The 26874-nt window shown below is 62.7% G+C and overlaps 1 protein-coding gene across 2 annotated transcripts in view; it reads right to left on the bottom strand.

Annotated features, from left to right (window-relative positions):
- The window catches only part of KIF26A (kinesin family member 26A), a 41444-nt gene that overhangs the window by 11826 nt on the left and 2744 nt on the right, over nt 1–26874 (bottom strand). Inside the window, exons 3-5 of one of the 2 annotated variants that reach the window (XM_003933355.3) lie at nt 15773–16219; nt 10010–10197; nt 1941–2130 (exon numbers count right to left, since the gene is read on the bottom strand). In XM_003933355.3, coding sequence (XP_003933404.2) covers nt 1941–2130; nt 10010–10197; nt 15773–16219 — 825 coding nt within the window. The other variant, XM_010343916.3, reaches the window with a different exon arrangement.

Raw genomic sequence — 26874 nt, 5'->3', positions numbered from 1 at the left:
CCGCAGCCTCCAATCCCAGGGGACTGCGGAAAAGCAGCCCGTGCGGGGCGCACCACGTAGGTCAGGAGCTCCCTCCTTCCCTGGCAGTGCTGGGTGTAGAGATGTCCAGGGAGGCAGCGATCCCCAGCCTAGCCCTCAACTCTGGCTTCACCCACCACCCCCGCCTCACCCCAGGCTCTGCCTTGCCCTGACCCCAGCTGAGCAACCACGAGTCCACGGTCCAGGTCACAGAGCTTCCCCTACCGTGGGACCTCGGATGCAGAATGTGGACTCCGGAGGATGGAGACGCCAGGTGCCCACCAAGCCCTCCGCAGCACAAACAGAAACCAGCGCCCAGAGGGACAGCCCATCCATTCAGACCCAGGCAGCCAGCGGGGCACTCAGCGTGGGACCTGAAGTCAGGGAGATCAGGAGGCTCCCCTCTGAACACACATGCAGCTCCATGGTACCAACCGCCGGACACCCCCACCCGGACCCACCATGGCCTCCAGGCTGGTAGGAGCTGTCAGGTCCGCCCCACAGGCCACCCCAGAGTCCCTGTGCCCCGCTGTGGCCCTCCCCGGGGACCCACTGCTGCCCCAGACCAGTAGCCACCGTCAATTCAGGCCTGGGCTGGCCTGGAAAGGTGGGGGGCTCGAGTCATCAAAATGAGCATTCCAGGGGCTACAAGTACAATGCTTACGATGCCACCAGGCAGGCAGGGGGCACAGCCGCCCAACTGCACCATGAGGGCGGGGCCAGGCACACAGTCACCAAACACCCTTCCCCACAGCCGGCATGTTCAGAACCCTCCTGCTGGCCTGACCCCCCCCGCCAACCCGCCGCCGAGCTCTATCAAAACCCCAAGGTGTGGGTGCCAGGAGGCCCTCCAGGACTACACAGCTGTGAGCATCAGGCACCCTGGACCCAGTACAACTAGGGCAGTGGGAGGGGCCTGTGGCACCCCCAGGCCCAGGGACAGGGGCCTTCTGCCAAGGGGTCTCCAACATAGGCACGGCGTCCCCTCCAGATCCTGTCCCTGGGGAGCTGAGCCCCTGGGAAGCATAGGCCAACTGAGTACAGGGGACACGGAGCCTGCAAGGCCTCCTCCAGGCTTGGAAGACCGCAGTGCTTTCAGGGTGCCAGGGTGGGAGGGGGCTGGCTGCAGAGCAGACAGAGGGGCGGGAAAAAGCCACAGGGGGCACACCACAGGTGTGGGGTCCAATCCTCACCTCCAGAACCATGTGACCGACTTCCCACCCTCCATGAGCATCAAGGGCCCACCTCAATCCACGGGCCCAAGAACCAGGGAGTGCCAGCACCCAGCATACGGCAGAGCCGCCATCCGGCCGGGGGCAGGTATTTCTCCAAGACTCAGTGGGCACAGCCAGCAAGCCCCAGACCCCAGGCTCAGAGCTCCAGGGACAGCCAGGGGGCAGCCAGGAGCCAGCCTGCCCCATGAGTGACCGAGGCCCTGTGCTCTCCCAGGCCACAGTCTTCCCATCTGGAGTGCGGCGCCGGCGTCACCCCGTAACACATCCCCCACCCACAGTGCGGGCCCACCTGGACACGGTGACTCCTGAGAGCAGAGGGTGCCCTCCTGCCCTCAACCCCTCTAGGCCGTATCTCAGTGGAGCCTACAAAAGCGGCTTCCCTGGATCAAACCCAGCCCTTAGTGCCTGGGAGCCCCGTGACCTGGCTGACCTCATGCTGAACCTAGCACATGCCCCTGGGGCCCCCAGGACATGCCACTCCCCATCTGTCCCCGCAGCCCCATCCCAGCACAGGCCCCCCAGCTCCCTGCTGCCACCTGGGCCTCAGTCTCGCCATGGCACCCCACTGACCACCCTTATCCAACGCAGAGAAGGAAGTGGGGGCCTCTCCACTCCTGCACCCCTCCTGGGACTTCTCACATGTCCCTGGCCTCCCCACCCAGGGCCCCGACCTTGGGCTGTATCTACCTTCCCAATGCTGCTGGGGTTGTCCTTGGTCTTGGAGGTGGCCCTGAGCAGGCAGGGGGGTGCCGGGGGCGGCCACAGCTGCAGGACCCCACTGAAGTCGGTGGGGTAGGTGGAGGCACCGCGGGAGGCTGGAGGCGGTGGCGGGTGGGGCTTCTTGCGCTTGGAGGCCAAGCTGAGCTTCTGCACAGCCCTGGGGAGGAGAGGTGGCAGGATCAGTGGTGGGTGACGGCAGTGTCCTGCCACCTGCCTGCGAGTCACCAGGCGGTCCCAACCTGGGACCTCATCAGCCACCATCCCAGGAAGCACAGCCCGAAATGCAGCTGTGAGGCCCGCGCTCCAATCTGCAAGGGGACGGTTCAGGCTGCGGCCTCCATGGTGTCCGCGCCCCGGGGGCTCCATCCAGCGTTTGGACCGGGCTTGCGGCAGAGGGTCCAGGCCGGTGACAGGGAGCCCAGACCAACACAGGTCGGGCCTCCCTACACTGAATGCCACCCCCACAACCAAGACCCATGCCCTCATCCCCCACCTGCAGTGGGGGCCGGACAGTGAAAGCAGCTCCCACCAACGCCCAGGCTGTGGGCAGCCATGCATAGCTGTGACCCGGGCACGTCCACCTAGCTTGCCTGTGCCTCAGTTTCCACATCTCCAAAGTGGGATGAGGTGACAACGGAGGCCTGGGTGTTGCCCTAACAAACGGATGCACTCAAGGTACCCAGCACAGTGCCCGCATACAGGAGGGGTTCAATTAATGCTGCTGTCAAGATTACTGTGCCCTAGTCCCCAGTGAGGCAGCCCTGCCCCTTGCCATACTCCGTGGCCCTAGAGCCATCCCGGAGCCACTGCCCCACTCCAGGGTCCCCATGGCCCCTGCCACCCTTGCCACTCAGGGCTGCTGGGAAGTGCCCCCACTGCCACCCTGCCCCTCAGCCGGGCTGAGTGCCTCCCGACTCCACAGCCCACCCTGAAGCTCAGCCTTGCCCCAGGACCTCCAAGGGCAGGGGACTCATGCACACACAGCACCCCCAGAGAACTCCAGAAGGTACAGAGTCTCCCGAAGCCCCAGACCACAGGACCTCCCAGGTAGAGGCTGACACCTGGGTTTAACACGCCCGATATAGAGACATACACAGACACACAGAAACACATGCACGCATACAGAAACACACACAGACACAGACAGAAACACACACAGACAGAAACACATGCATGCATACAGAAACACAGAAACACATGCGTGCATATAGAAACAGAGACACAGACAGACAACACACACATGCAAACAGAAACACACAGACACAGACACACAGAAACACACACACACACACAGAAACACAGAGACACACACACAGATACAGAGACATACATGTACATACAGAAACAGAGACACACAGACACACATGGACTCATAGAAACACACACATGCATAGAGAAACAGAGACACACACACAGATACAGAGACATACACATGCATACAGAAACATAGACATACAGACACACACGGACACAGGCATGCACGGAAACATGCACGGAGACACACAGAGACATACAGAGACATGGGCATACAGAGATGCACACACAGAGACACAGGCACAGAGACATGTACGCAGAGATACAGAGACATACGGAGACACATGCAGAGATAGAGATACATAAAGACAGAGATACACATACAGAAAGACACAGGCACACACTCAGAGACAAGCACACTCACACACAGACACAAGGATACACAAACACACACAGAGAAACGCAGAAACACACACACAGACGCACACGCAGAATACAGGCCCGCCGCGCCTCTGAGCCTTGGCTGTGCTAACCCTGCTGCTGGGGACGTGTGCCCAGGTCAGGTCACTGTGCCATGCCTACTCATGGCCCGCACCCTCACAGGGCCCCACAGCCTCCAGGCATGTGTTCTGCCACAGCCACCCAGAGCCCCACTCCGGCTTGTAGGCCCGCCAGCACAGGGACACCAGGATGCCACAGGGGTGAAGGGACACACACACACAGGGTATCACCACCTCCAAACAGGGCCAGAGGCCAGGATGCCACCCAGTGAAGGGTGTGGTTGACCCTGCCCACTGGTGCTCTCCCAACCCATCCTGGGCTCCTCTGTCCCCTCATGTGCCCCATGCCCCCCACAGCTCTCGGCCTCTCAAGTCTATCTGGACTCCCTGAAACTGACCCCAGTGTGGAAGGACCTGCACCCCAGCACCGGGCCCGGCCTCTCGCTGCCCCGCCGTGGCAGCCAAGCGCTGGCGTTTTGCTTAACTTCTTTCATCTTTAATAGGAGTTGTCTTTTAAGAGACCCCGGGGACGGCTTTCCTCCTAGTGAGGTGTCATCGTGGAAAATAAAAGTAATCTACGACACGGTGGCGGAGTCCTTATCAGAGCAATGGTGGGCGGCGCCTGCAGCCACCCAGGCAAGACAAGGGGCTGGGCCGGGGGCTGCCGGGAGCAAGAATCCCAGGAACCAAACCCAGGGCTACCCAGGAGAAGCCCAGATCCTTCCAGGTGTGGGAGGCCCACCGCCTTAGGGATGCGGGTTGTTTGCCCACAGCTGGTGGTGGCAGTGGCACCTGCATCCGGGAGTCCAGGCCTGTGTGCCCGAGACCTTCGGACCTCACCAGCATTGACCCCATACTGTGCCTAAGCCTCGTCTCTAAGGACCTCACCACAGTCCCTTGTTCCCTCCTTGCCCAAAGACCACACAGATCAGAGGCGGAATGGAGGCCGAGGAGGTCACCCGCGCTGTGTCTGTGTGCCTCTGAGCCTCTCCACGGTGCAAGAAGCCCAGGCAGAGGGGAACTCTGGGATGAGCAGGGGGCAGAGCCACAGAGCCACAACCCAAACCTTGGAGTGACCCCCAGAGGGAGCAGGCAGACTGGGCAGGGGTCTCGGCAAGGCCAGAGGTTGGCAGGCGCGCTGCACCTGCCTGTTTGGGGGCACAGGCAGCAGGAGACTTGGATTTCACCAGTGGCTGTTCTTGGGGGTCTTCCTGCCCACCCAGCACCCCAGCATCAGCGTCCTGTTCCAGGCCCCCACCCCACAACCTTGGGTTACACCTCAGCTGCCTGTCAGGCCCCTGGTTTGAAGAACATCAGCATCTAGCAGGCAAGACAGGGACGGCCCACCCCACCCTGCTGCCTGGCACTGCCCCCAGAGCTGGGACCCCAGCTTTCTCAGGGTGGGGACACGGGAAGAGCGGGGCACTGCAGGTGCCGGTAGGAAGCCTCCTAGACGATAATCTGGGCAGGCAGGGCCGAGGACAGTCCCCCTGGGGGCCCTTATAAGGAACAGGAGCCTCCCTGGACCCCTTTCCTCCTCTGGAAATAGATGTGGGGACACCCAGCACGTACCCAAGCTGGAGGGTGTCAGCTCGGCCTCAAGTCCATGGGGCAGGTCACGCCCACCTAGAGCCGGCTCTTCGCCCCTCCCCTGCAGCCCTCCCCCCAGGCTGGGCGGGGTCAAGGTACCAGCTCCGACCTGAGGCTGTGGGCAATAGGGCATGGGCACCCACACCCCCAAGCCTCCAGGGGACATGGAGACCGGGCTAGCACTTGGAGAAGCCAGAGGGAGATGGAAGCTGCAGCCTCAGGTCTGCAGAGGCCAAAACCAAGCGCCCGCTTTGCCCTGTTGGCCACCAGAAATGCCACGACGGCTCTGCCCCTCCACTGACCCTCGCAGGAGCCCGAGTCTGCAGCACAGACCTCAGGTGTGCCTGGGCCACAGTGGCACACACAGGCCCCAGGCCGCCCGGACAGAGGCTGGCCCCAGCGTCCTCTGAGCTTTCACCGGCCCTGGAGGTCTAGAAGGTCGTTTGCCCCACGTGTGCACCCCACAAGCTGACCTCATTTGGGCACCCCTCCTCCTGGGGCCCTTCAGCGACTGGCTGCACCCCAGCCTGCTGGCCCTCCCGGTGCCTGCTTTCAGGTGCTGACCTCACTGGCATGACTCAAAGGCCCATCACTGTGCTAACGAGGCCTGAGAACAGGCACTTTCTCCTCTGATGAAATTCAGGCCCTCGTGGAAACAACGCCCGTCACAGGGAAACACACCCATCACACAGAAACAGCAGCCCCCACCTGGCAACCACGCTTAGGTTCAACAGCCCTTGAGGGCTCCAAGCCTTGTGAAGGCAGGAACTTGCTTTCTGGTTGGTGGGGATGGTCTCCCCCAGGCTACAACAGACGCCGCCCACACCCAACACTGCCAGGGAGCGGCAGCCCTCGGTGGGTAAGCCCGAGGGGTTTGACTCTGAAGGGAAGACAGAAAAAGCAGGAAGTTCACCTGCATATGCAGCCCCTGTCCTCACAAGACACCTCCTCCAGGAAGCTTGCCCTGATGCCCCGAGATGGGTGTCCCCAGCCCCTGCACCTCTTGCTTCTATAGAAACCGCCCCCTGCCGTGAGACACCAGTTTACACAGCTGTGTCCCTGACAGCAGGGGCCCTGGCGGCAGATGCTCACGGAGGACGCTCAGAACACACGAGAGTGAGGATGAGTGAGAGTAGGCTCCCAAAGCCACTGGGTGTCTTGTCGCAATCCACAGCCTCGCCTGGCTCATTGGTCCCGGCCATCGATTCACGTAAACAGAAAGGGAAATATTTTCCTTTTTACAGAGAAAAATCACCTCTTCCAAACAAGAGGGTAATTTCACAGGTAGTTGGCCTTGATGGCGAGGCCCTTAATTACCCCAAAGAGACACGAAAGCCTGTGTGGTGGCAGGCAGGAATCAGTTACAGGCAACCCACAGCTTCCACACTGGCCGGGTGAGGCTGGTGGACAGAACCCACCCTCCCTACCCCACCTCACCCCAGGGGCACCTGCCACCTGCTGGACCTGCCCCACCAAGGAGCCAGAGAAGGCATCAGGGGACCCCAGCGGGGTCCTGCACACCTGCAAAGAGGATCCTGGACCCCAGCTGGAGGCAGTTGGGGTCGGCGGTATCAGCAGCTGTGACTCCCAGCCAGGCTGTTGCCAGCCCTTCCCGTGTCCTGGATTTCCACCCACAGGCCAGAAGATGGGTGGGGACCCCTCTCCAAACAGTGCCTTCCATGTGGGTCCCTGGCTAAGCCTCTGGGCAATGCCCCCCCACCAGCATGGCCCTGCCACTGGGTGTCAGCCTGACCATCCATGGGCCTGGCCATCCAGGCAGACCCGGGGGGCTCTGCTGAGGCCACAGTGGGGTGGAAAGTGGGGGCCTTGGGTACCTGTGAGCGCCATGAGGTGCCCCCCACCAAAGAGAAGCAACCTCCCTTGGCAGTTCTTCCAGAGACATTTGATTTGGGGTCTGGGAAGGGACCTCCATAGAAGCATAGCCGCGGGCAGGCGAGAGTGTGATGGTGGAAGCATCTCAGAGGTCCACTGCAGAGGCTCCCAGCACCGGCACGAAGGATCGCGGCCTCAGACAGAGTCGTCAGAGTCACCAGAACCTTCAGAGAACTCCTCACCCTGGGGGCCACCGCCTGCACGCCCCACCTCTGCGAACACTCACTAGGCCAGCATACCGAACTCTGTCACAGCTACGTGGCCTCAGTCCCTGCACCCCCCAGCCACCCCCAGGGGTGATGGCTCAGTTGCTGCTCTGTCTATGCTCCTGTTAGCATTAACAAAACCGGCATCACTCCACACGCCAGCTTCCCCGTGTGGAGATGAGGAACCCAGAGCCACTGGAAGAGTCAGGGGGCAGCCTGAGGCTGGTGCCCTAGCCGGCGTAGGGGGTACTTGTGGGCAGCGGCAGAGCCAAGACTCACCCCAGGATTCAAAAACCCAAACTCCTGACCTCTGCCCCATACTGTCTCCACTTCGCAATGCTGCCTGCCAGACTCCTACTCAACCCTCAAAACCCACTCCCTGAGAGGCCACTCTGTCCTGGCTGCTGCACGGGTCCCATGCTGCCATCTAAGACTGCCTCCACAGAGGTACCCCTCCATCCCTCTGGACTGGAAACTTCCCAAGGGCAGGGCAGGGGCTGGGGTCAGCACCGCCCCTCCCGAGTCCTCTGCAAGGGTGGAAGCTACCCTAGCACATGCCCGAGACCCTGGGCCAGGGGCTGAAGCTCCACTGTCTCCTGCTGGACTCGCCCCCCACTCTGAGCCACAGCCCCACACCCATAAAACCCAGGAGCAGACAGCCTCTCTGATCTCACCCCCGAGGGTTCAGGGTGCTGCCGCCCCACAGAAGAGGTCTCCCACCACGGACCTCAGCCCATGTCAGCATGTCAGGCACCCATCGACTGAGTCCACCTGCTGGGACGTCCCACCACAACCTGACCCATGACCTGTCACCCGCAGTGGCCTTGCAGAAGCCGCTGAGACCCAGGGTGCCTAACAGGCTGGAAGTAATGGCAGCCGGCAGCGCCCCCACCTTGGGAGACCTGCCTCGGGTCCCAGCCTACACACCGGTTTCTATGGTAACTTCCCAAGGTCAGCAGGCAGCACCGCTGGGGAGCGGCACTAGCCTCGGCTCCCAGACAAAAGGCAGCAGGGCCACTCCGGGGGCTCCAGGTCACCAACCAGCCAGCCCAGGGGCCGACACCCCACCCTTGCTTCCCAGTGTCAGGACCCCTCCTCGGGCACCAGGGCCCTTAGCATCAGGGACGGGGGGAGCTCTGAGCACTGGAGCTATTCTTTCTTTTCTGCAAGTCACCACATTTCAAATCCTCCTGCCACAGAGGACCAGAGGAGCCTGGCCACAGGGCCGTGCCCAGCCCAGCCTCGCAGCCCTTTGATTCAGGACGAGGCGGGATGGGAGAGGGTGGGCTGGCGCACACACATGGGACCCTAAGCAGCCTGGGCAGGACCCCCACCCGCTCCCAGCAGGGTCCCAGCCAGCCGTGTTCTCAGCACCTAACTGGGGTGGCACCAAGGCCACACCGGTCACATACGAGGCCCGGATGAGCTCCCATGCAGCAGTGTGCTCATCAGCCCTCGGCCCGGCACGCGGCGGCGACAATGCCCTAATCACATGCCCTGTCACTCCGCAGTCAGACCACACAGTCCCCAGGGCCAGCACTGATAAGACTCCCTCCTCTCCGGCCGCCAGTGTGATGCGTGTTCAAGCTTATCAGTACCTCCTGGGCTGCTAATGGGACAGTGACCCTCAGCTGGGCCTGCCATTACCAGGCATTACGGCAATTACATCCTGTAATCCGAGTCCTTACACCACTGGGATGAGAGGAGGCCCTGCCACGGGTACGCAGGACCATGGGCCCCACTGGGAGGGCCCAGAGGAGGCTCCCACACCGCGCTCCTCCACGCCAACTCCCCTCCCACCCCTGCTCTGCTGTTCCCTCTGCCTGGCCCGCCACATCCACACCCGCAGTTGGTCCATGACCTGGTGCCTGCAGGGCCTCAGGCTTGGCACTGAGGCAGTGGTGGGGGAGGGGGGCATAGAGAAACCAAACACCCCGAGCTCAGGGCCTGGAAGGGACCAAGCGACATCAGACATGGTCACCCGATGTGGGTCACTGCTGGTGGGGCTGGCCCTGCTGACCACGAGCCCGGCTGGCACTGTGGGCACCATGGGCACCTGCCCAGGCCCCTGCTGCGCCCCCCTTGTGCTGCCCCGAAGGCCGGAGCCCATGCCCGCCCCAGCAGCCCCTGATGTGCACAGCGGAGCTGCCTTCCTCCCGGCCAGCTGCATTCTCCAGGCTTCACAGACATTTTCCTGCTGCATTCACAACGACTTTATGAGGAGGAGCCCAGCTGATGGGAGGAAACTGAGGCACAGAGAGGTTAGGTGATTTGCCCAAGATTGCACAGCTCAGAAGGAGCAGGGACCGGGCTCCAACCCAGGCAAGGTCCTGGCACAGAGCCCCTCCTTGGCACTGCTCCCCTGAGGGTGACATGCCTCTGACATTCCTCTCGGCACCCACAGGACAAGCACTGCCCTGGCATGGGCTCCAAGAGGCCGGCAGGTGGCAAGCAGCTCAGCAGCTGTGATCCACTTGCCTGGGCAGCAAGCGTGGCCGAGGTCCCCCAGGGACGGCCCACAGGTCCCCAGGGACCCAGAGCCGGGGCCATGCCCTCCTGCACACTGCTGCCCATGAGGCTGCCCAGGACGTACCTTATGAAGAAGGAGGCTGCAGTGGAGGGGCCTGTGGAGCCCCCCACTGAGCCCGGGGTCGGGGTGACCAGGGCCGATGTGCAGGCCCCGCCACGGCCCCAGGCCTTCGACAAGCCATCAGGGCCCACCATGGGGACGCCTTCTCGGACCGAGTCTGCCACTGCCACAGCCGCCACCGCCGCCTCAGCCTGGAGGGAAGGAGAGAGCACGTGTGAGGAACCCACAGGCAGAGACACCACCGCCCCCAGGCACTAGGAGTGGAGAGACAGGCCTGGGCACCCCGGAGCCCAGACACTCCTGGGGGTGCTACACCCTCAGGACCCAGCCCATGAAGCTGGGAAGGCCCCAGAAATCAGGGCTGGGAGAGAGGGCCAGTGGGGAAGGCCTGCCTGGGCCCTGAAGTCACATCCCCAGCTCCAGGGTGCGGGTGGTCGGCCCCAGCAGGCCTCCTTGGAGGCAGAGGGGGAGGCAGATGGCGGCCCAGGAGTCCGACTTTCTGCCTCTCCCCCATCAAGCTCCAGAATCTCGGTGACCACAATGGTCAAGACCGGTGAACACAGGACCCCCACCCACTCACCCCTGTGCCACCCGGGAGCGCCCAGCGGCATTAATTGGAGAAGAAACCACAATAAATATTTGGCAGGAGTGCTAATTGTGCACGCATGGTGATGTATGATGCTCCCTCAGCTGAAATACTACCCTGGCATTTCCAACTCATTAGCTCAAATAAATCCCAGAAAGGGAGGCCGCTTCATAATGAAGCACAAACGTAATTAAACACCCGGGACGGCCCAGCCAGCGTGCGTTCCACCTCCACACACTCTGTTCCCACACACACCTGGCCCTGAACCCCAAGCCAAATCTGAGTGGCGTGGGGGCATGCAACCCCTGGCCGGGCAGGGAAGGCTTCAGCCCACCACCCATCACCCCTGCCCCTTCCCGAAGCCCCCACTGCCCCAAGCTCTCCAAGGACCCCTTGGGCACCATGGCCTGGTCACAGTTGCCCAGGTGCCAAGTGTCATTCGGCCCCAAGTGTCCAATCAACAACCATGGCCCGTGGTGTGTTTTGTGCCCAGGCTAGCAGAGGACTGGGTCCCCACACTGAGGGGACGTGGGCTGGTCTGGAGGGCTCAGCTTCCTCAGGGTGTCCCATGTGGCACAGGCCAGAGGCCAGGCACAGCACATCAAGAGAACAAGCCGCCCCGGGGTCCCAGAGGGATGCCCCAGACGGAGGCCCTGCCGTCCAGGCAGTCTCCCTCCTCACCCCTCGGAGGGCTCACCCTGCCCAACCCCCGTCCAGTACCAGCTTCTAGGCCCCATGGGTTCTAGGGCAGAACCGTGTCTGCGGCAGGAAGTTCAGTTCACAGACAGCCCTAAGACCTTTAGGCTGGACGAGGCTGGGCACCCTCCCAGACCCTAGGCACCAGCCACTCCTCCGGGGCTTCCAGAAGGACTGGCCAGTAACAGAAACGGGTGAACCTGGGACCTGGAACAGCTCACTGGGCACTGTGCCATCACACCACACCCACCACCAGGCTGCAGGGCAGGAACTCCTGCACAACCCTCTGCATCCAGCCTGGCCAGCCCTCTCCTCCAAGCAGCCCCCTTGCCTCAAATGTGGATTCTGTTTTATCACTTAATGTACGTGTGCCCCCTACCAAAGGCCTAAACTCCTTAGCCGAGCAGACAGGTGCAGGAAGGAGTTACCTTTAAAGTTGCAATGTCAGCAGCAGGTCCTCAGCCCCTCGAGTACAGCCACATCTGGCTGAGCACCCCAGGCATGGCACTAGCACCCAGGGCCGGGAACATACCACCCACAGCAGCACGGCACCCACAGGCAGCTGGTCAAGATGGCACCACCGTGGGGCCACATTTGGCATCCGGGCCCGGGCCCCATCAGTCTCCAGGAGGCACCAGGACACCCTACCTTTCCCACTGGACAGGGGCGCCGAGGCTGGAGGGGCCACAGCAGGGACAGAGCTGCAGTGCGGAGCCCACCCGGCCCCTCCAGCCTCTCCCACGGGGCCCGAGCCCTCCCCCGTCTCAGGCCAGCCTCGCCGCCTCCAGCCAGAGGTGCTGGCCCCGCCCAGCAACGGTACAGGCCCGCGGCCAGCTGCGCCTCCCCACACTGACCTGTCTCAGGAGTCCGGCACGCGCCTCGGCTCCACCATCCCACGCGCTGCCGGGACACCGCCCCATCCGCCGGGACGGCCACTGCCAATTCCTGCTGGAAGCAGAGCCCAGGCATGCCAAAAGAAGCCGTCTGGCAAAGCGAGAGCCGGGGGCAGGGGAGGACGGCGAGAGGGAAGACCACAACACGGGGGCAGAAGAGAGGGGGGCGAGCGGCCAAACAGAACAGGTGATGGAGGCGCCACCGCAGCAACGGGAGGAAAGGTGGCAGAGAGGGCAGCGTGGGGCCAGGGGCGCACCCCAGCGGGAGCCTCTGAAAGACAGCAGGCACCGGGCGGCCAGCGGAGAGCACCTGCCACCTCGGGGAACACAGTTTAGGGAAACACCAAGCTAACCCTTTCCTCAGGAGCCCTCCAGGCTTGCACAGGTCTGTAAGGTTCTGGCCCCTGAAAGACACCAGCCCCCGAGGTAAACGCTTCCCTGGGTGCTGTTTTGCGCTGAAAAGTGGGGGAGAGAGGGAGGATCGGAGAGCCCAGAGGCTCAGAGCGAACTCCCAGTTGCCACCATCACCCCTGCACACGTGTGGATGTGCCCACCCTGCAGAGCCTCGTGAGGGGGACTCACCCGCTCACCACAAGCTCCGGCCTCATCACCGAAGGGCCCTGGGGCCTGGACAGCCCTGAGTTGCAAGATCCGCCCCTGCTCAGCCCATCTCAGCCCTGAGGACCACGGGACCCCTTCCGGAGCCAAGCCTGGCAGGAGCCCCCAAGCTGGTGACACCCAACTTCCACGCACGGAGGCACCCTAGCTCCTCAGGGCTACCGCCAATACCTCCAGCACCCCACCCCGACCACCAGGCCGCCCTCTGTGGGGGCTCCACTGTGCCACTTCCAACCCACTGTGGCTCTCAAGTCCAGAGCCTGGGTGTCGCAGCTCTGTTCACAGCGTGTCCCAGGCCCTGGCAGCCTCTGGTGGCGTGGGCAGGGCACTGGGGTGGCCCCCACAACCACTGTCCAGAGCTCTGAGGGCAGGTGGGGTGGGGGACAGACACAGGGCCAGGCTCCGTGGGCAGTTTCTGTCCTCCGTGATGGTAGCGCTGCCCCGGCCTGAGAGCACGGAAAGAACCGCTGGAGAGCCAGGCCAGGTGGCTCCACAGCCCAGGAGTCTCTGGACAGTCAAGACGTGGGATGTTCCAGACCCTCCTGTGGCTGCAGGGGCGCTGGGAGCCCCGGGCTGCCCACCGCCCTCCAAGGACCAGCCTCTGGCCAGACCCAGCCACATTCAGCATCCCCTGCCAAGCCCAGGCTGTGGCCAAAGTGCCCCGTCCTCTCCACATCATGTAACAGGGGGGCTGCAGCACCCCATCCCGCCCGCTGGCCCCCACTCAGTGTTCGCTTGGAGCAACCTCGCTCGGCCCAGGAGTGGCGGATGGTCTGAGGTGGAGATTTGCAACGTGTCCCTTCACAGGTCCTTAATTCTAGAGTCTAACAGGCACCATTAACATTCCAGCGCCACGCTAATGATCGATGCCCTAGTTCAGGGGAAATGACCTCATCTGAATCCTAAAGTTCTATTTATGGTTCTAATAATCTCCCTATTGATTGCCAGGACTGCTGTCTAATTTTAAATCCATTCCCGCCCTCTCTGGATGTGGTCGATGTACACCGAACACCAGGCAGCTCACAGTGCGCCGTCCACCAGCAGGGCTGCCCAGCGAGGACCCTGCGATCTTCTCCACCCTCCCCGGTCGGGCCCTCAGCCACCAGCAGGGTGCAGTGAGACCGAGTGAGCCAGGGAGACAGGAGCAGGAGACGGGGGCGGCTGTGCCCACCATCCTGGTCTCAGGCCCAGCCCCTGAGGCTTCCACACAGGCCCAGCTCAGTGGCACCTCCTCCAGGATGCTGCCTGGCTCACCTGCTGCACCACCCCCGCCTACCCCTCCTGGGATGCCCAGCTCTAGTGCCAGCAGGCACCTCATGGCAAGGGTGGGCCTCTCTGTTCTTAGCCTCACCAGGGAAGTCACAGGTGAAAGGTGTGGGTGTCGAGGCCACAGGGGAATCATCACACCAGCTGGGGCTCCAGGGGTGTCCAGAAGGTCCTCCCGTGAGCCTCTACGCACCTTGACCCCTAGGGCAGCCCGGCAGCCTCGGACAGACTGGCCCAGCAGATAGTGCCAGGGCAGTGCCAAGGCCAGCCCCTAGCTGGGGCAGGATCCTGATATCCAGACAGGCCACCTCACCTGTCACAGAGGCCAAAAGCCCAGAAGGAAGGGCAGGGCCTGCCTGGCCTCAGGATCAGTGGCCAGCATTGACCCAGAGACTATAGAGTCCTCCCTGGGAACACCGACAGGCCTGGAGACCGAGGGAGAAGGGAGAGCTTGTGCTGGCCGCTGTGTGGTGACCGGACAGTGTACCAGGCAGAAACAGGGCTCCTCACAGCCATCCACGTCTCTCTGCCCCCGGGTTTCACAGGGATGGGCGATGCAGAGGGCCTCTCCTTGCAGCCATGCCCACCTGTGTGGTCCTCAACTGCAATTGCCAGTCCCCACCCCACGTCCACGGATGCCTCCCACCCCAAGGCCTCCACACAGCCCCTGCTCTGCCGCAAGGGTCCTCCTGCTCCATCAGCCTGCTGAGTCTCAACCTACGTACAGTGCACTGTGCATGGCCAAGCCCTGCGCTGGGCACCCGTTGGCCCTCAGCCCCAGCCCTCAAAAGGCAGACAGGGAGGGGCCCGTGCCCCCAGAGAAGGTATTCCCTGAGTCGGACCGGGCCCTGAGAGCAGCGACTGTGCCCTTCTGGGAAAGGCCCCTGCCAAGCCCCCTCTCAGTGGGCCCATGTACCCCCAAACCAAACCGACTCCTCCAACGCAGACCCTATAGCCCAACCTCTCAGGACCCTCCATTCTGGGATTCCTTCTCCCAAACAGACGACGACCACAGGGGCACTTGGAAGAAAAACCCCACCCACCAGCAAAGCTCGTTGCCAAGGGAAGGCAGCCTCAGAGCCGACTCATCTCGGGCCGGAGCCCACAAGGGTCGGTGGGCCCAGAGCTGGCTCCAGGGAAGCCACACCCACTGTGGGGGGCACTGCAGACACACGGCAGAATGTGGAGGACCCTGCGGGACGGCCAGGCCTAGGGGCATTCTTCGGTCCATCAACTAAACAGGTGGCTCCTCAGGGAGGCCAGGCCTGGCTGGGGGTGGACTGGGACCTCTGCCGCCAAGTGCAGGCAGGCTGGGTCACCTGTGCATTTGGCAGTTCCGTGTCACCAGGGCCATGCTCCTGGGGCAGCCTGGCAGGGCAGGTCCTCAAGGAGACGCTCCCTCCACCCCAACCCCAGGGCTGGCTCTGCTGTCCTCCCAGGGGTCCTGGGGGCCTCTCCATTGGCTCACAGCTTCATGAGGGCTCTTAGAGCAAATCTGACCCAAATTGTGCCTAACAGCTGCTCCCGGGGAGCTCTGACACCCAGTGCCATCGAGGGTGCATCTGATGTGAGGCCCCAGGAGTGTCCAGGGAACCCCGGCCCGCAGGCCCCTCCTTTCAGGACAGCCTTGAGGACAGAGACCCCGGAAGGAAGCCCAGGTCTGACCGAGGAGGCCGGTAGCCCCCATCTGCCAAGCAAGACACTCACCAGGCATGCCGGCGGGAGGAAGCTGTTGACCCTCGAGACGCTCCACATGCCCTCCAGGCACTGCTGGGCCTGGATGGTGACCGTGCTCAGCGCCCCTCCAAGGCCCGCAGGTGCCACGGACACCTGGACACTGGGCCCAGGGGGCCAGGCCAGCCCCTTGGTCCTGTCTGGCCCAGCTCGGCCCGGCTGCTTCCCTGCAGGGCCCGCTTGTCCTGGAGTGTCCCTTGAGCTGGTCATGGCACTGGGGGGTGAGAGGCCGGGGCCTCCATGGGGGACATCGAGGTCCTCGTGGCTGGCAGGGGCCTGGAGCAGGTTCGCGGCCTCCCGTGTGAGCTGCTGCAGGTGTGTGGCGCAGACATCGCAGCGGGGCTCGGCCTCTGGGCGGCAGGCTGGCAGGGCCCCAGGTGCCGGGAGCTTGTCAAGAAGCAGCGCAGAGAGACAAGGATCCTGAGGACAGCAAGGAACAAAGGCAGGGTCAGTGGAGGGGGAGGGAGGGCGGCACCCAGAGCCCACCAACACTCACCCCCCGTGAGCCACAAGCTCCCGCCTGGCCACCGCGCCATCCGTAATGGATTAATAAGCCCAAACAGTTTCATCCACACGAGCCCAGCAGGAAAATAATTATCGGGCTTCATCTCGAGGCTCGCAGTGCCCTTGTTAGCCATCCACCTTCCCCCGCCGTCATTAACCACCCAGCCTGAGGCTAACAAGGCGGGTTTGCAGCTTCCGGACAACTGTCAGCTAAAGCCACCTGGCCAAAGCCACCTGGCCGGGGACACACAGGAGGCTGGCAGGAAACAGGGACCCTTAAAATAATCAGCGTCAGCCGGGTGAGGTGGCTCACGCATATAATCCCACTACTTTGGGAGGCGGAGGTGAGCGGATCATGAGATCAGGAGATTTTTTTGTATTTTTAGTAAAGACGGGGTTTCACCTGGCCAACATGGTAAAACCCTGCCTCTACTAAAAATACAAAAAAACTAGCTGGGCGTGGTGGCGCACGCCTGTAGTCCCAGCTACTCAGGAGGCTGAGGCAGGAGAATTGCTTGAACCCGGGAGGCAGAGATAGCAGCGAGCCAAGATCACGGAACTGCACTACAGCGTGGGCAACAGCGCGAGACTCCGTCTCAAAAGAATTAAACAAATAAATAAAAGCAACCTCTCTTGGCCAGCCGCAGTGGCGCACGCCTGTAATCCCAGCACTTTGGGAGGCCGAGGTGGGTGGATCACAAGGTCAGGAGATCAAGACCATCCTGACCCGCATGATGAAACCGTCTCTACTAAAAATACAAAAATTAGCCCCCAACTTCCCACCACCCACAGCCTGGGCCTCCCCACCCGGCCTGGCCCCAGGTGGTCCCTGGCTCCCGGCCTGGCCACACTGCCCCCAAGGGGTTCCAGGCAAGACCCATCTCCAATGCAGCCACCCTGCTGGCCCCAAAAGGCACCACAGCCTTCTCAAAGGTGCCCAGTTCTCAGAGGAGGAAGCTGAAGTCCGCCGTCCCAGGGGGTGTCTCATTCACCCACCCACATTCCTTGAGCCAGCCCTTGGCTGGCCGGGCTGCCCTGGAGGCTCACAGTGGTGGCAGCTGTGGTCCAGGGTGGCCGGTGCCAGCCCAGCTTTCAAGGCAATCATGCTTCCCCGGGACCACTCCACACTCCCCACAGTGCCAGGCAGACCAGGTCGCATGAAACGGCGACACCCACCAGGCCCAGCTGCCTGATTTATGGGCCACTCTGGAGACCTGGATTTCCTCCAACCCAGGGCCTGCAGAGCCTCTGAAGAGCCTGGTGCGTCTGGTCCCGATTAGCTGATGCCCCTCCCTCCTACTGCTGCTGGGATTCGCTGAGGTCAGCCACAAGGAGCACTGAAGAGGAGGAGGGGAATAGCGGGGAGGAGGGGAAGGAGAGGCAGGAGGGGGACGGGGAGGGGAAGGGGGGAGGGGAAGGAGAGGCAGAAGGGGGGAAGGAGGGGGAGGGGGAGGGGGAGGGAGGGGGAAGGAAGGCCCTACCAGAGCAGACGCTGCAGGAGCCCCCCTCCGCTCTACTGAGGCAGCCAGCGGGCACATAGGTCTACACGTGGAACTCAGAACCAGCCTCTGGCCTCAGTCCCCAGCCACAGGCTGAGGGCAGACAAGGCCTGCTTTCCAGTCGGGCTCTGATGATGCAGGTTTTCCACTCAGCAGGAGGCCGCTGTGGGGGCCCAGGCCCGTGTGAAGGGGAAGGAAGTGCCCGCCTGCTGGAGCCATTAACCCAACCTGACAGGCAGGCCCGCCTCCAGCCCAGCCCCCAGCTCCCGCCGCCAGGACCAGCAGCTCCGTGTTCTGGGGCCTCTGAACAAGCCAGGCGGCCTGGGCCCATCCCGCGACCTCAGGCCATGGGGAGCCCACCCTGCCCTTCCCTCCAGGGCTGCCAGGCAGCGGGCAGGAAGGAGAGCAGAGGGGAGGGGAGGGAGGGAGCCCCAGCCAAGCTGAGAATAGACCTCCGGCCACACCAATGGCTGGCCAGGAGGGAGCGGCAGGGAAAAGGGGACAGGAAGCCAGAGGGCCCCCCGCCCAGGCCCCCGCCCAGCTGCGCCATCAGGAATTCAGACAGCAGCTGCCAGGGAGGGCCTAGCCCTATCGAGGCCTCGGAGCCCCAGGCCTCCAAGTCTCAGGTGTTTGGGGGGGGGTCTGCGCTGGAGAGGGGCTTATCAAGCTGAAGCCCTCACCGAGGAGAAGCCGAGACTGCCGGTCACCTGCTCAGAAACAGTGGGCGCCCAGGCATCTGGGCCAGGGTACCCTCTCCCAGCAGCCCAGGTGCCAGCCAGCACCCAGAGGCCAGGCCCCACGGCCAAAGCCCAGGAGTGGGCCACACACCCCTCCCCAGGACAGGCCACCAGGCCCACCTCTCAGGGACTCTTACCACCCAACCCTGACCCAGCAGGCTCTGTGGGGGGCACTGAGATGCCCATCCAAGACCCCAGGAATTCAAGCCCATGAACAGGCACAGGGCAGGGGCCATCTCTCCAACCCTGGTCATTTACTCAAGACCTGCCTAGGAGACATTAAATGGGACCAGGCGCCATCATCCCCACCCCCGAGCCATCACTCCAGCTAGACTGACGCAGGCTGGCACAGCACAGGGGCTGGGCCACGGGCTGCCCACTGGGGCCACTCAGAGCCACACAAGCCACCCAGGAGACCAGAGACCTCCCATTTTCGGAACTAGCCTGGGGCTCAGCACGCTCTCCAGCTAAGACAGGAGGAGAACCTGGCGTCCCGCCCAGCACCCTGGGCCAGCACTTAGGGCTCCAGGGAGGGGCTTAGGGAGGGCGCTGCTGACACAGGTGGCTCCCAGGGATGGGCATCTGGGGCCCCAGAAGGCGAGGGCGAGGGTCTCCCACACCACTGACTGCTCCCTGCAGGGCAGCCCCAGACGCAGCCCTCAGAGAGACAAAGGCCGCCCAGCCCGGCAGCCCTGTCCCTCCCCTCCCCCACGCACACAGCCCCCGCCCCCTCCCCTTCCCCCAGCACAGAGCTCCCGCCACCAACAACAAATCCCAAATCCTGCTCTGTGGCCACTTCCTGAACCTTCCAACCTCCGCACAGCCAGGCAGGGGGCCAGAGCCCCTCTCCCAGCCATCCTGGCAGCTCCCGGGGCCTCTGGCCCAAGCCCCCAACAGGTTACTGCCCCAGTTTCAGGAATCTGCACTCCGGAAAGGCCCGGCCAGCAGGCCTGCCTGTCACCCAGGCCCCCACAGCCTGCTGCCTTGAGGAAGACAGTAATTACCCCACTGCGAAATATGACTTTTAATTTTCTCTTTATGGTCTAATTAAACAGATACTTTACTTGCATTTGGAAAATGTTTTTCTTCATTTGATTCAATTTAGCGCCAAGCACGGCCCACCCATCACATACCAGGGTTGTAGGGAGCCTCCCCCGCCCCGTACTTAAAAATCATGACTTTGTGGTTTATTTTGTTTCTGGGGTCTCCAAATTGCTTTAAGTAATCCTTCCATTTTCTCCTGCAGTGAGGCCCAGGGGACTTTACTGGGGACTCCCCACTCCCCATCACTGCCAGGGAAAAGTCCTCCAGCTCCCGAGCCAGCCAGCCACTGCCCATGGGAAAGAGCAGGAGCTGATCAAACCTCCCACCAGGCGAGGCCACCCTGAGACAGTGAAGGGGCCCTGCTTGAGTTCAGAGAAGCCACGCCATCGGACCCCGAGACCTGAGCCGCGCAAGCCCCTCCCTGAGTCCCCGTCACTGGTCTCCACAAAGGGAGCTCCAGCACCGCTGGCGGGGCCGCTGGGAGGGCAACTAGGCTCGGAAGCCCCTCCCGATGGGCGCACAGTGAGGAGGGCGCGTGTGGCAGCCCAGCATGAGGGCCCCGGGGCCGTGGCCTCCACATCTTGCCCTCCCTTTCCTTCCCCAGCAAAGCGTGCTGGGCTGCAACCCCAAGCAGCCGCTGTTTCCGGAGCTGACAACAGGTCCAGGAAGGGACCCGTGGCCTCCGGCCAGGCGGCAGCCCTCACGCGTCCTGCTGTCCAGGACGTTTCTACATCAGATGCAGCCTGTCAGGGTGGGGTGTGAGAAGCAGCCTCGGTGCTCCTGTCTAGAAACTGGCTGGCCACCCCTGGCTGCCCAGGTGCCCCTCCTGCCCAGCTAGGCACCCTCTAAAGGCCCAGCCCCTCCCTGCTCCACCAGCCAGGACTCCAGGATCCAGTCCCATTCTATTGGTCTGCAGCTCTGAAGGCCTCCCATCCCCTTCCTCCTCTGCGGGGAGGGGAGGGAGCAGGGACAGAGCCCAGTCCACCCAGCACTGGCCGGCACACCACCCACAAGGCCCCGTGCCAGGCGCCAGCCCAGCTGGGCAGCTTGGGGCACAGACGAGCTCATTGAGACCCTTGTCCCCTCAATGGCCTCCCCTGTCCTCCACTGCACGCCAGGACTGGAGCCCAGGGTGTTAAGGGCCAGACGGGCGGCCGGGCGCGGTGGCTGACACCTGTAATCCCAGCACTCTGGGAGACCATGGCGGGTGGATCACAAGGTCAAGAGATGGAGACCAGCCTGGACAACACGGTGAAACCCCGTCTCTACTAAAAACAGAAAAAATTCGCCGGGCACGGTGGCACGCGCCTGTAATCTCAGCTACCCGGAGACTGAGGCAGGGCAATCACTTGAATCCCACGGGCAGAGGCTACAGTGAGCCAGGATCACGCCACTGCACTCCAGACTGGGCGACAGAGCGAGACTCCGTCTCAAAAAAAAAGGCCAGACAGGCAAGGATGGCCTCAGCAGGGTGGCAGAGGGGCAGGCTCATCAGGACCCCTGACCCTTAGAGGGGTGCTCGGGAAGCTTCAAGGGCTTGGGGGTCACCAGGACACTCCATCCAGCTTGGTGCAGGCTGCAGCCACTGGGCCAGGTGAGGGGCCTGCGGACTCAGTTTTGAATCAGGCCCCTGCCTCCCGGCGGCTCTGAGCATCCCTGAGCAGAAACCCAGAAGCCTCTGCCTGAGAGCAGCCACAGGGCTGCTCACATCACCAGGGCCTCCCACGAGGCTGCCGGGAGTGCCCAGGACCCCAGGGCTGGAGCACAGCTCCACTCCAAACACAGCCCCCAGAGCACCCACGTCCTGTCTCCGGCCTGTCCTGTGACAGTCTCCACATGAGCTCCAGCCAGGGCGACCGCAGGCTTTTTGAGTGCCCACCCCTTGGAGACCCTCGCCCTGTCTCCTGGGTTTAACTCAGAGGAAACGCCGCCGCCCCAGGAGCTGCTCGGATGCCAGGACTACACCTTCCCCGGGCCTCCTCAGGGCCACAGCACTTTGCTTACGGAACACGGTGGCGAAGGAGAAGCCAGGAAAAGGCTGTTCTGTGGCTGCCAGCGAAGACACTCACACCCCATGCCCCCATTTCTTCTCCACCACGTGGGGTCGCGGCAGGCACACAGGGTCTGTGGTGGTTCTGCCCACACATCCCAGCTGCCCCGCTCCTCGGCCCGAGCCCTCCACACCCTCCACGTGGCACAGTGGGCACAGGGAAGAGTTCAGCCCTCCCGCCCTCCACCCTCAGGCCCCTCCCCTCACAGGCCAATGGGGCATCAACCCATCACCCACAAGGTACAGCCCCTCCCACAGCTCCAAAAGCAGCAGGAGGCTGGGCAGGACCAGGCCGAGCCTTCTCCCAATCAACCAATCACCCAGCAGGCAGGCTAGGCCCCTGGCACCAGCCCAAGACCCAACACCCAGACACACCCCTGCCAGGCACCCCAGGCCTCCCCGCACCGCCTAGGGGCCACCCACCCACAAAAGCAGCACCTGGCTCGCTGGCTGCCTTGAGTCTTGGACCCCTTTGTGGACTGAGGCTCAGGAAGACTAGGACACCTGCCTCAGGACACACTGCCAGCGCTGCAGAGCTGGGATTCCAACGGAGACCCAGGGGACTTCAGGGCCCAGAGACGCACCCTTGCCACCGCCCTGTTGGTCCCCTCTTGGGGAGCCTCTGGGCTGATGGGGGAGCCCAGCCCCACCCTCAGAAGAAAAAGATGAAAAGCCAGGAGTAGAAGATAAAGCTTAGAGCCAGGTCGCCTGATGTAGGTAAGTGTGGGGTAAGGGGAGGAGGGGGCCTCAGGGACGAGAGCAGTAGGGGCCTCTCAGCTGAGCTCAGGGCAGCCCCCACAGGCTAGGTCAGGCGGCTGGAGGCTGTGAGCTTGGCGGGGGCCAAGTCGGCGGCAGGAGAGAGTTCTGGAGGCCACCGGGAGGTAGAGCTGGGCCGTGAACCGAGGCTATGAGCTAGCGAGGACAGGACATTTAGTAAGGGACCCCCCCGGAGGGCACCTGGCAAGGGCCAGCACGCGCCACCGGAAACAGAGGCCGAAGCGCAGGCAGCACCCGTCACATGGGGCCAGAGGCCAGCACAGGAGGGACAGAGGCACGTCCTTCCCGGGCCCAATGCAGCACACTGAGCTGAGTGTCCTGGTACCAGGCCGGCGGGACATACATTCCCATCAGCCCGGCCACCGGGCTGGGCCACCCACCCCCCTCCAGCCCCGCAGCCAAGGCCTGGGATGCTGCCAGGCATGGGACAGGTGGGCTGGGGGGTCTGCACAGAGCACAGTGCAGCCCTGCAGACGGCCTCGGGCCACCCCAGCCCCTCGGCTCTCACCCAGAAGGCGCCATCCTGGAGAGGCAGCTGTGGCCAGAGCACGCCCGTGAGCACAACTGAGACACCATGACCTGAAGTAAAAGTGACCCTGAGTGCCAAAAGAAGCAACAGTGACGACGCAGCCCAATGTGGGAAACTGAGGCCCTGCAGGGCATGGCCACACCACAGTGGTGGCCTCCAGAGCCTGCCCTGAGAAAGTCACATCAGGCAGTGTTCACCCCAGCAGGAAGGGAGCGGCCAGGGCGCAGAGCTCAGAAGCAGACGAAGACTGCCCATTCCTGGGCTGCCACCAGGAGCCGGGGAAAGCCTGGCCTGACAGCCACTCCCCTCCATGGCACAGGCTCCGTCTCCGTGGACCAGCTGAGCCCGCCGCGGCACGTCAGTCCACTTTTACTCCGTATTTACTGATGACCAACATTGTCCCACACAACGATGTAACTACACAACGTAAAGTTAAAAACAAAACCGGCAACTACCCACAGTCACAACCGGAACAAAAGGAATGAACGGTTCCTATCAGAGACGGAAGGAAAGTCCCACATGGTCCAGAGCTGAGTAGCAGATTTGCCGTGAGCTTCCTGGCAGACAAAGGAAGACAAGAACTAGACTTTCTTTGTTACCTAAGACAAAAACCAGCTCTTCCGATTCCCAAATAAGAGACCCTTCCAGGGCACTTGAGGGAGCTTTGGGAAAGCCCCAGACCCATTCCCTAACCCACTCCCACCTACCACAAGCCCCTCTGACATGACTCTGAGCAGCTGAAGATTCGAGGGTGGCCCGCAGTCTCCCTCCTTCCCTGTCCTCCACGTGGCAGCAGAGAGGCAGCGAGGCCAGAGGCCACAACCCCATCTCCACCCAGCCTACGTGTGACCGAGGCTGGACTCCCCCAGAACATGTCCCTGCCCCGACACAAAGCTGACACCCCGAAGCTGCCGGGGCTCCAGCTCTGCTTCTGACTGGTGTTTGGAGGACAACAGTTCACATCCCAAAGACCCACCCTCAACCCCTGGAACCCCAGAGCAACAAAAAACACAAGACAGGCACAAGGACAGGCCCTCGACCCACCACCGGCTGAACCGCAGGGAATCCCGGACACAGCACCGCCCTTCCGGGTCCCACAGAAGCTGGACGGCAAGGCTGGGCCTGAGCAGGCTGCCTCCCCGCCCTTGCCTCGGCTCCGTACCCCACAGTAACTGGGAGCTCCGGGCCCCACGGCCTCCCGAGCAGAGTCCTTCCAGTAGAGTCAGCAGCACCCTGCCTGCCAGCCAGGGAGCCCCGCCTCCTCACCTCCCAGGCTGCCACTGAAGCCGGTGACACCTGGGCTCAGCTGGGAATGCTGCTGCCAGGCACCCCACGATCCCCAAGGCGGGCGCCACTGTCAGACACAGAGGTGGCCACAGCAGCAGTGCAAGCCGGGCCAGGCTCCAAGCAGCCAGGGAAGGCGGCAGCTGCAGCCCGGGGTCCAGGGGCTCTGAACGCAGGCGGCAAGCCCCCATCGTTGGACCACTCAGTCCAGCTCCGACCCTCCCAGGACCATCGCCTATTTGGGGGCAACAGACCCAGAAACCCCAAATCACAGGGTCATCAGGGCTAGGGGCTGTGGAGACAGAGACAGAGGTGCCTCCACCTGCCCAGGGGGCTAAGAGGGCTTCCTCGGACAAGTGACAGAAGAGGAACGAAAAGCTGGCATGAGTCACCTCCAGTCAAAGCAGAGAGGCGGCGGGAAAAGCAGAGGCCCAGGAGCAGCTTCCAAGGAGAAGCAGGACCCACCAGGCCACGCAGAGCGGCAGGAGGGCTCCCAGCCTCTGACCCACGACAGAGGACTCCCTGCGCACAGGGGCCGCCTCGGAGCTTCACAGGGAGGAGGGCCAGAGCCACCTGGGCAGCGTCCCTTGCTGGTGGGCTGCATGGCACCTGCAGACAGCACAGCAGTGGTTCTGGAGCTCTCAGGGGCCATGAAGATGAGCCCCCCGCCTGGATGAGCGAGAGACACACAGGAGCTAAATGAGAATTGATCACTTTCCCCATCAGGGGTGATAATCAATTCCTTGCCAGTATTGACGCTTCAAATGTCACGGGGTCGACACCTCACATGACGTGTCTGTCAGCAGCTGGAACGGATGCCCAAGCAGGGACCCTCTCCTTGAAGCAAGGAACTATCTTTTGTGGGGGAGGGGGATCGTCGTCCTCCATGGGAACTGTCATTCTGAGGAGCAGAGAGCCGGAATCCAGCCCCAGCAGTCCCTGGGGTGACCACCAGCAAGTGGGGTGTGGGAGGAAAACCCTGGTCACTTAGTCATTCAACAAACACCTCCAGATGACCGGGACCCCATGCCTGACCCGGCAGAGCTCCGTTTGTGGGAAACCAGGCCTGGGGTTGGGGAGAGGGAAGGGGTCTGCGAGAACTTGGGGAGCTGCTCAAGGAGGTGGGTGTGCATGGGGAGGGCAAGGGGGCCTCGGATGTGGAAAAAAAGAAGAGGCCCCAGATTTGCCTGCTGAGTGGGAGGCACCGGGCTGCTGCCTCCCACAGGGACATCTCAGAGTTGGGGGCCCCTGAGAAGGGGCCCTGGAGGCCAGAGCAGGGACACTGCAGGGCTTCCTACCCAGGGAGGCCAGGGGCTCTGGGGAGGAGGACAGCGTCTGTGGCAGGGTAGAACAGAGAAACCCAGTAGAGAAAGGGCCCTGGAGCCCATGGGAGGCCAGGCCACAGGCACCGCTGCAGACCACGGGGGCCCTGAAGCAGTCAGCCCAGAGACCAGGCCTGAGGACCCCAGTGAGAGCAGGGCGCACAGTGTGGGGTGCACGGAGGAGCAGGGCCCACGCCACACTCATCATGGGGCTTTCCCTCCACACCCAGGGCCAAACACCCTTCTCAAATCGGGAAAGACAATCCCCTGGGGCTCCAACCTGGGCAGGAAGGGAATGTGCCCCCCCACATACCGCCAGCCGGGCACCAGGGCTCAGAAAGGTGGAAAAGGGCACAGTCTTATCCACGCCACACAGATGAGGTCCCCAGATGGGGGAACCAGGGTCACCCTCACTGCCCAGACAAGGGAACTGAGGCAGGCTCGGGCAGATGAGAGCACACAGCAGCCAGGGACAGGCAGGCCTGGTACCTGGGCAACCCGCCGGACAGCTGGGCTCCAGCAGCCCCAGGCACAGTGACTCGAGGTCCCAAACTCAGCAAACAGCAGCAGCTGCCACCAAGGTGAGCGTGCACCCCTTCCCGGCACTACTATGCACCTGTGTGATGGCCACAAAGACAGTCCCACGTCACAGTGCAGGAAACAGTGGCCAAGAGCTCCAGGAACCTGCTCAAGGGAACTGCCTCCTGCCAGGAGGGTGGGTCTGAGTGCAGGGGGAACTGTGTGGCTTCACAGGCTGGCTAAAGAGCAGCACTTTCCGCTGGGCGCGGCGGCTCACACTTGTAATCCCAGCACTTTGGGACGCTGAGGCAGGCAGATGCGGATCACGAAGTCAAAAGTTTGAGACCAGCCTGGCCAGCATAGTGAAACCCCATCTCTACTAAAACACAAAAAATAAGCTGGGCGTGTTGGTGCGTGCCTGTAATCCCAGCTACTTGGGAGGCTGAGGCAGAAGAATCGCTTGAACCTGGGAGGCAGAGGTTGCAGTGAGCCAGGATCACTGCACTCCAGCCTGGGTAACAGAGCGAGACTCTACTTAAAAAAAAAAAAAAAAAAAAAGGCAACACGTTCAAGGGGACCCCGGCAGGGTGGCCCTGGACCCTCTAAGCCTCCATCTACAACTGAGACAGGCAGGGAGCCCAGAGGCGAGGGCCTCTAGCAGCCAGGCTGGGTCCCAGCAAGCCTCCCTGCCTCTCTGGGCCTCTGAAGATCCAAGCTTGAGACAGACAGATGTTAGTGAAATTCTCTGTAAACTGTAAACTAGCCTCAGGGAAGCTCATCTCTCCCCTAAAAATACCAAATGGAGCTCTG

This window comes from Saimiri boliviensis, chromosome 2 (assembly GCF_048565385.1).
Source record: "Saimiri boliviensis isolate mSaiBol1 chromosome 2, mSaiBol1.pri, whole genome shotgun sequence".
Taxonomy (NCBI): domain Eukaryota; kingdom Metazoa; phylum Chordata; class Mammalia; order Primates; family Cebidae; genus Saimiri; species Saimiri boliviensis.
Note: the sequence above shows the minus strand (reverse complement) of the source record. Positions and strands in the feature narration are given on the sequence as shown.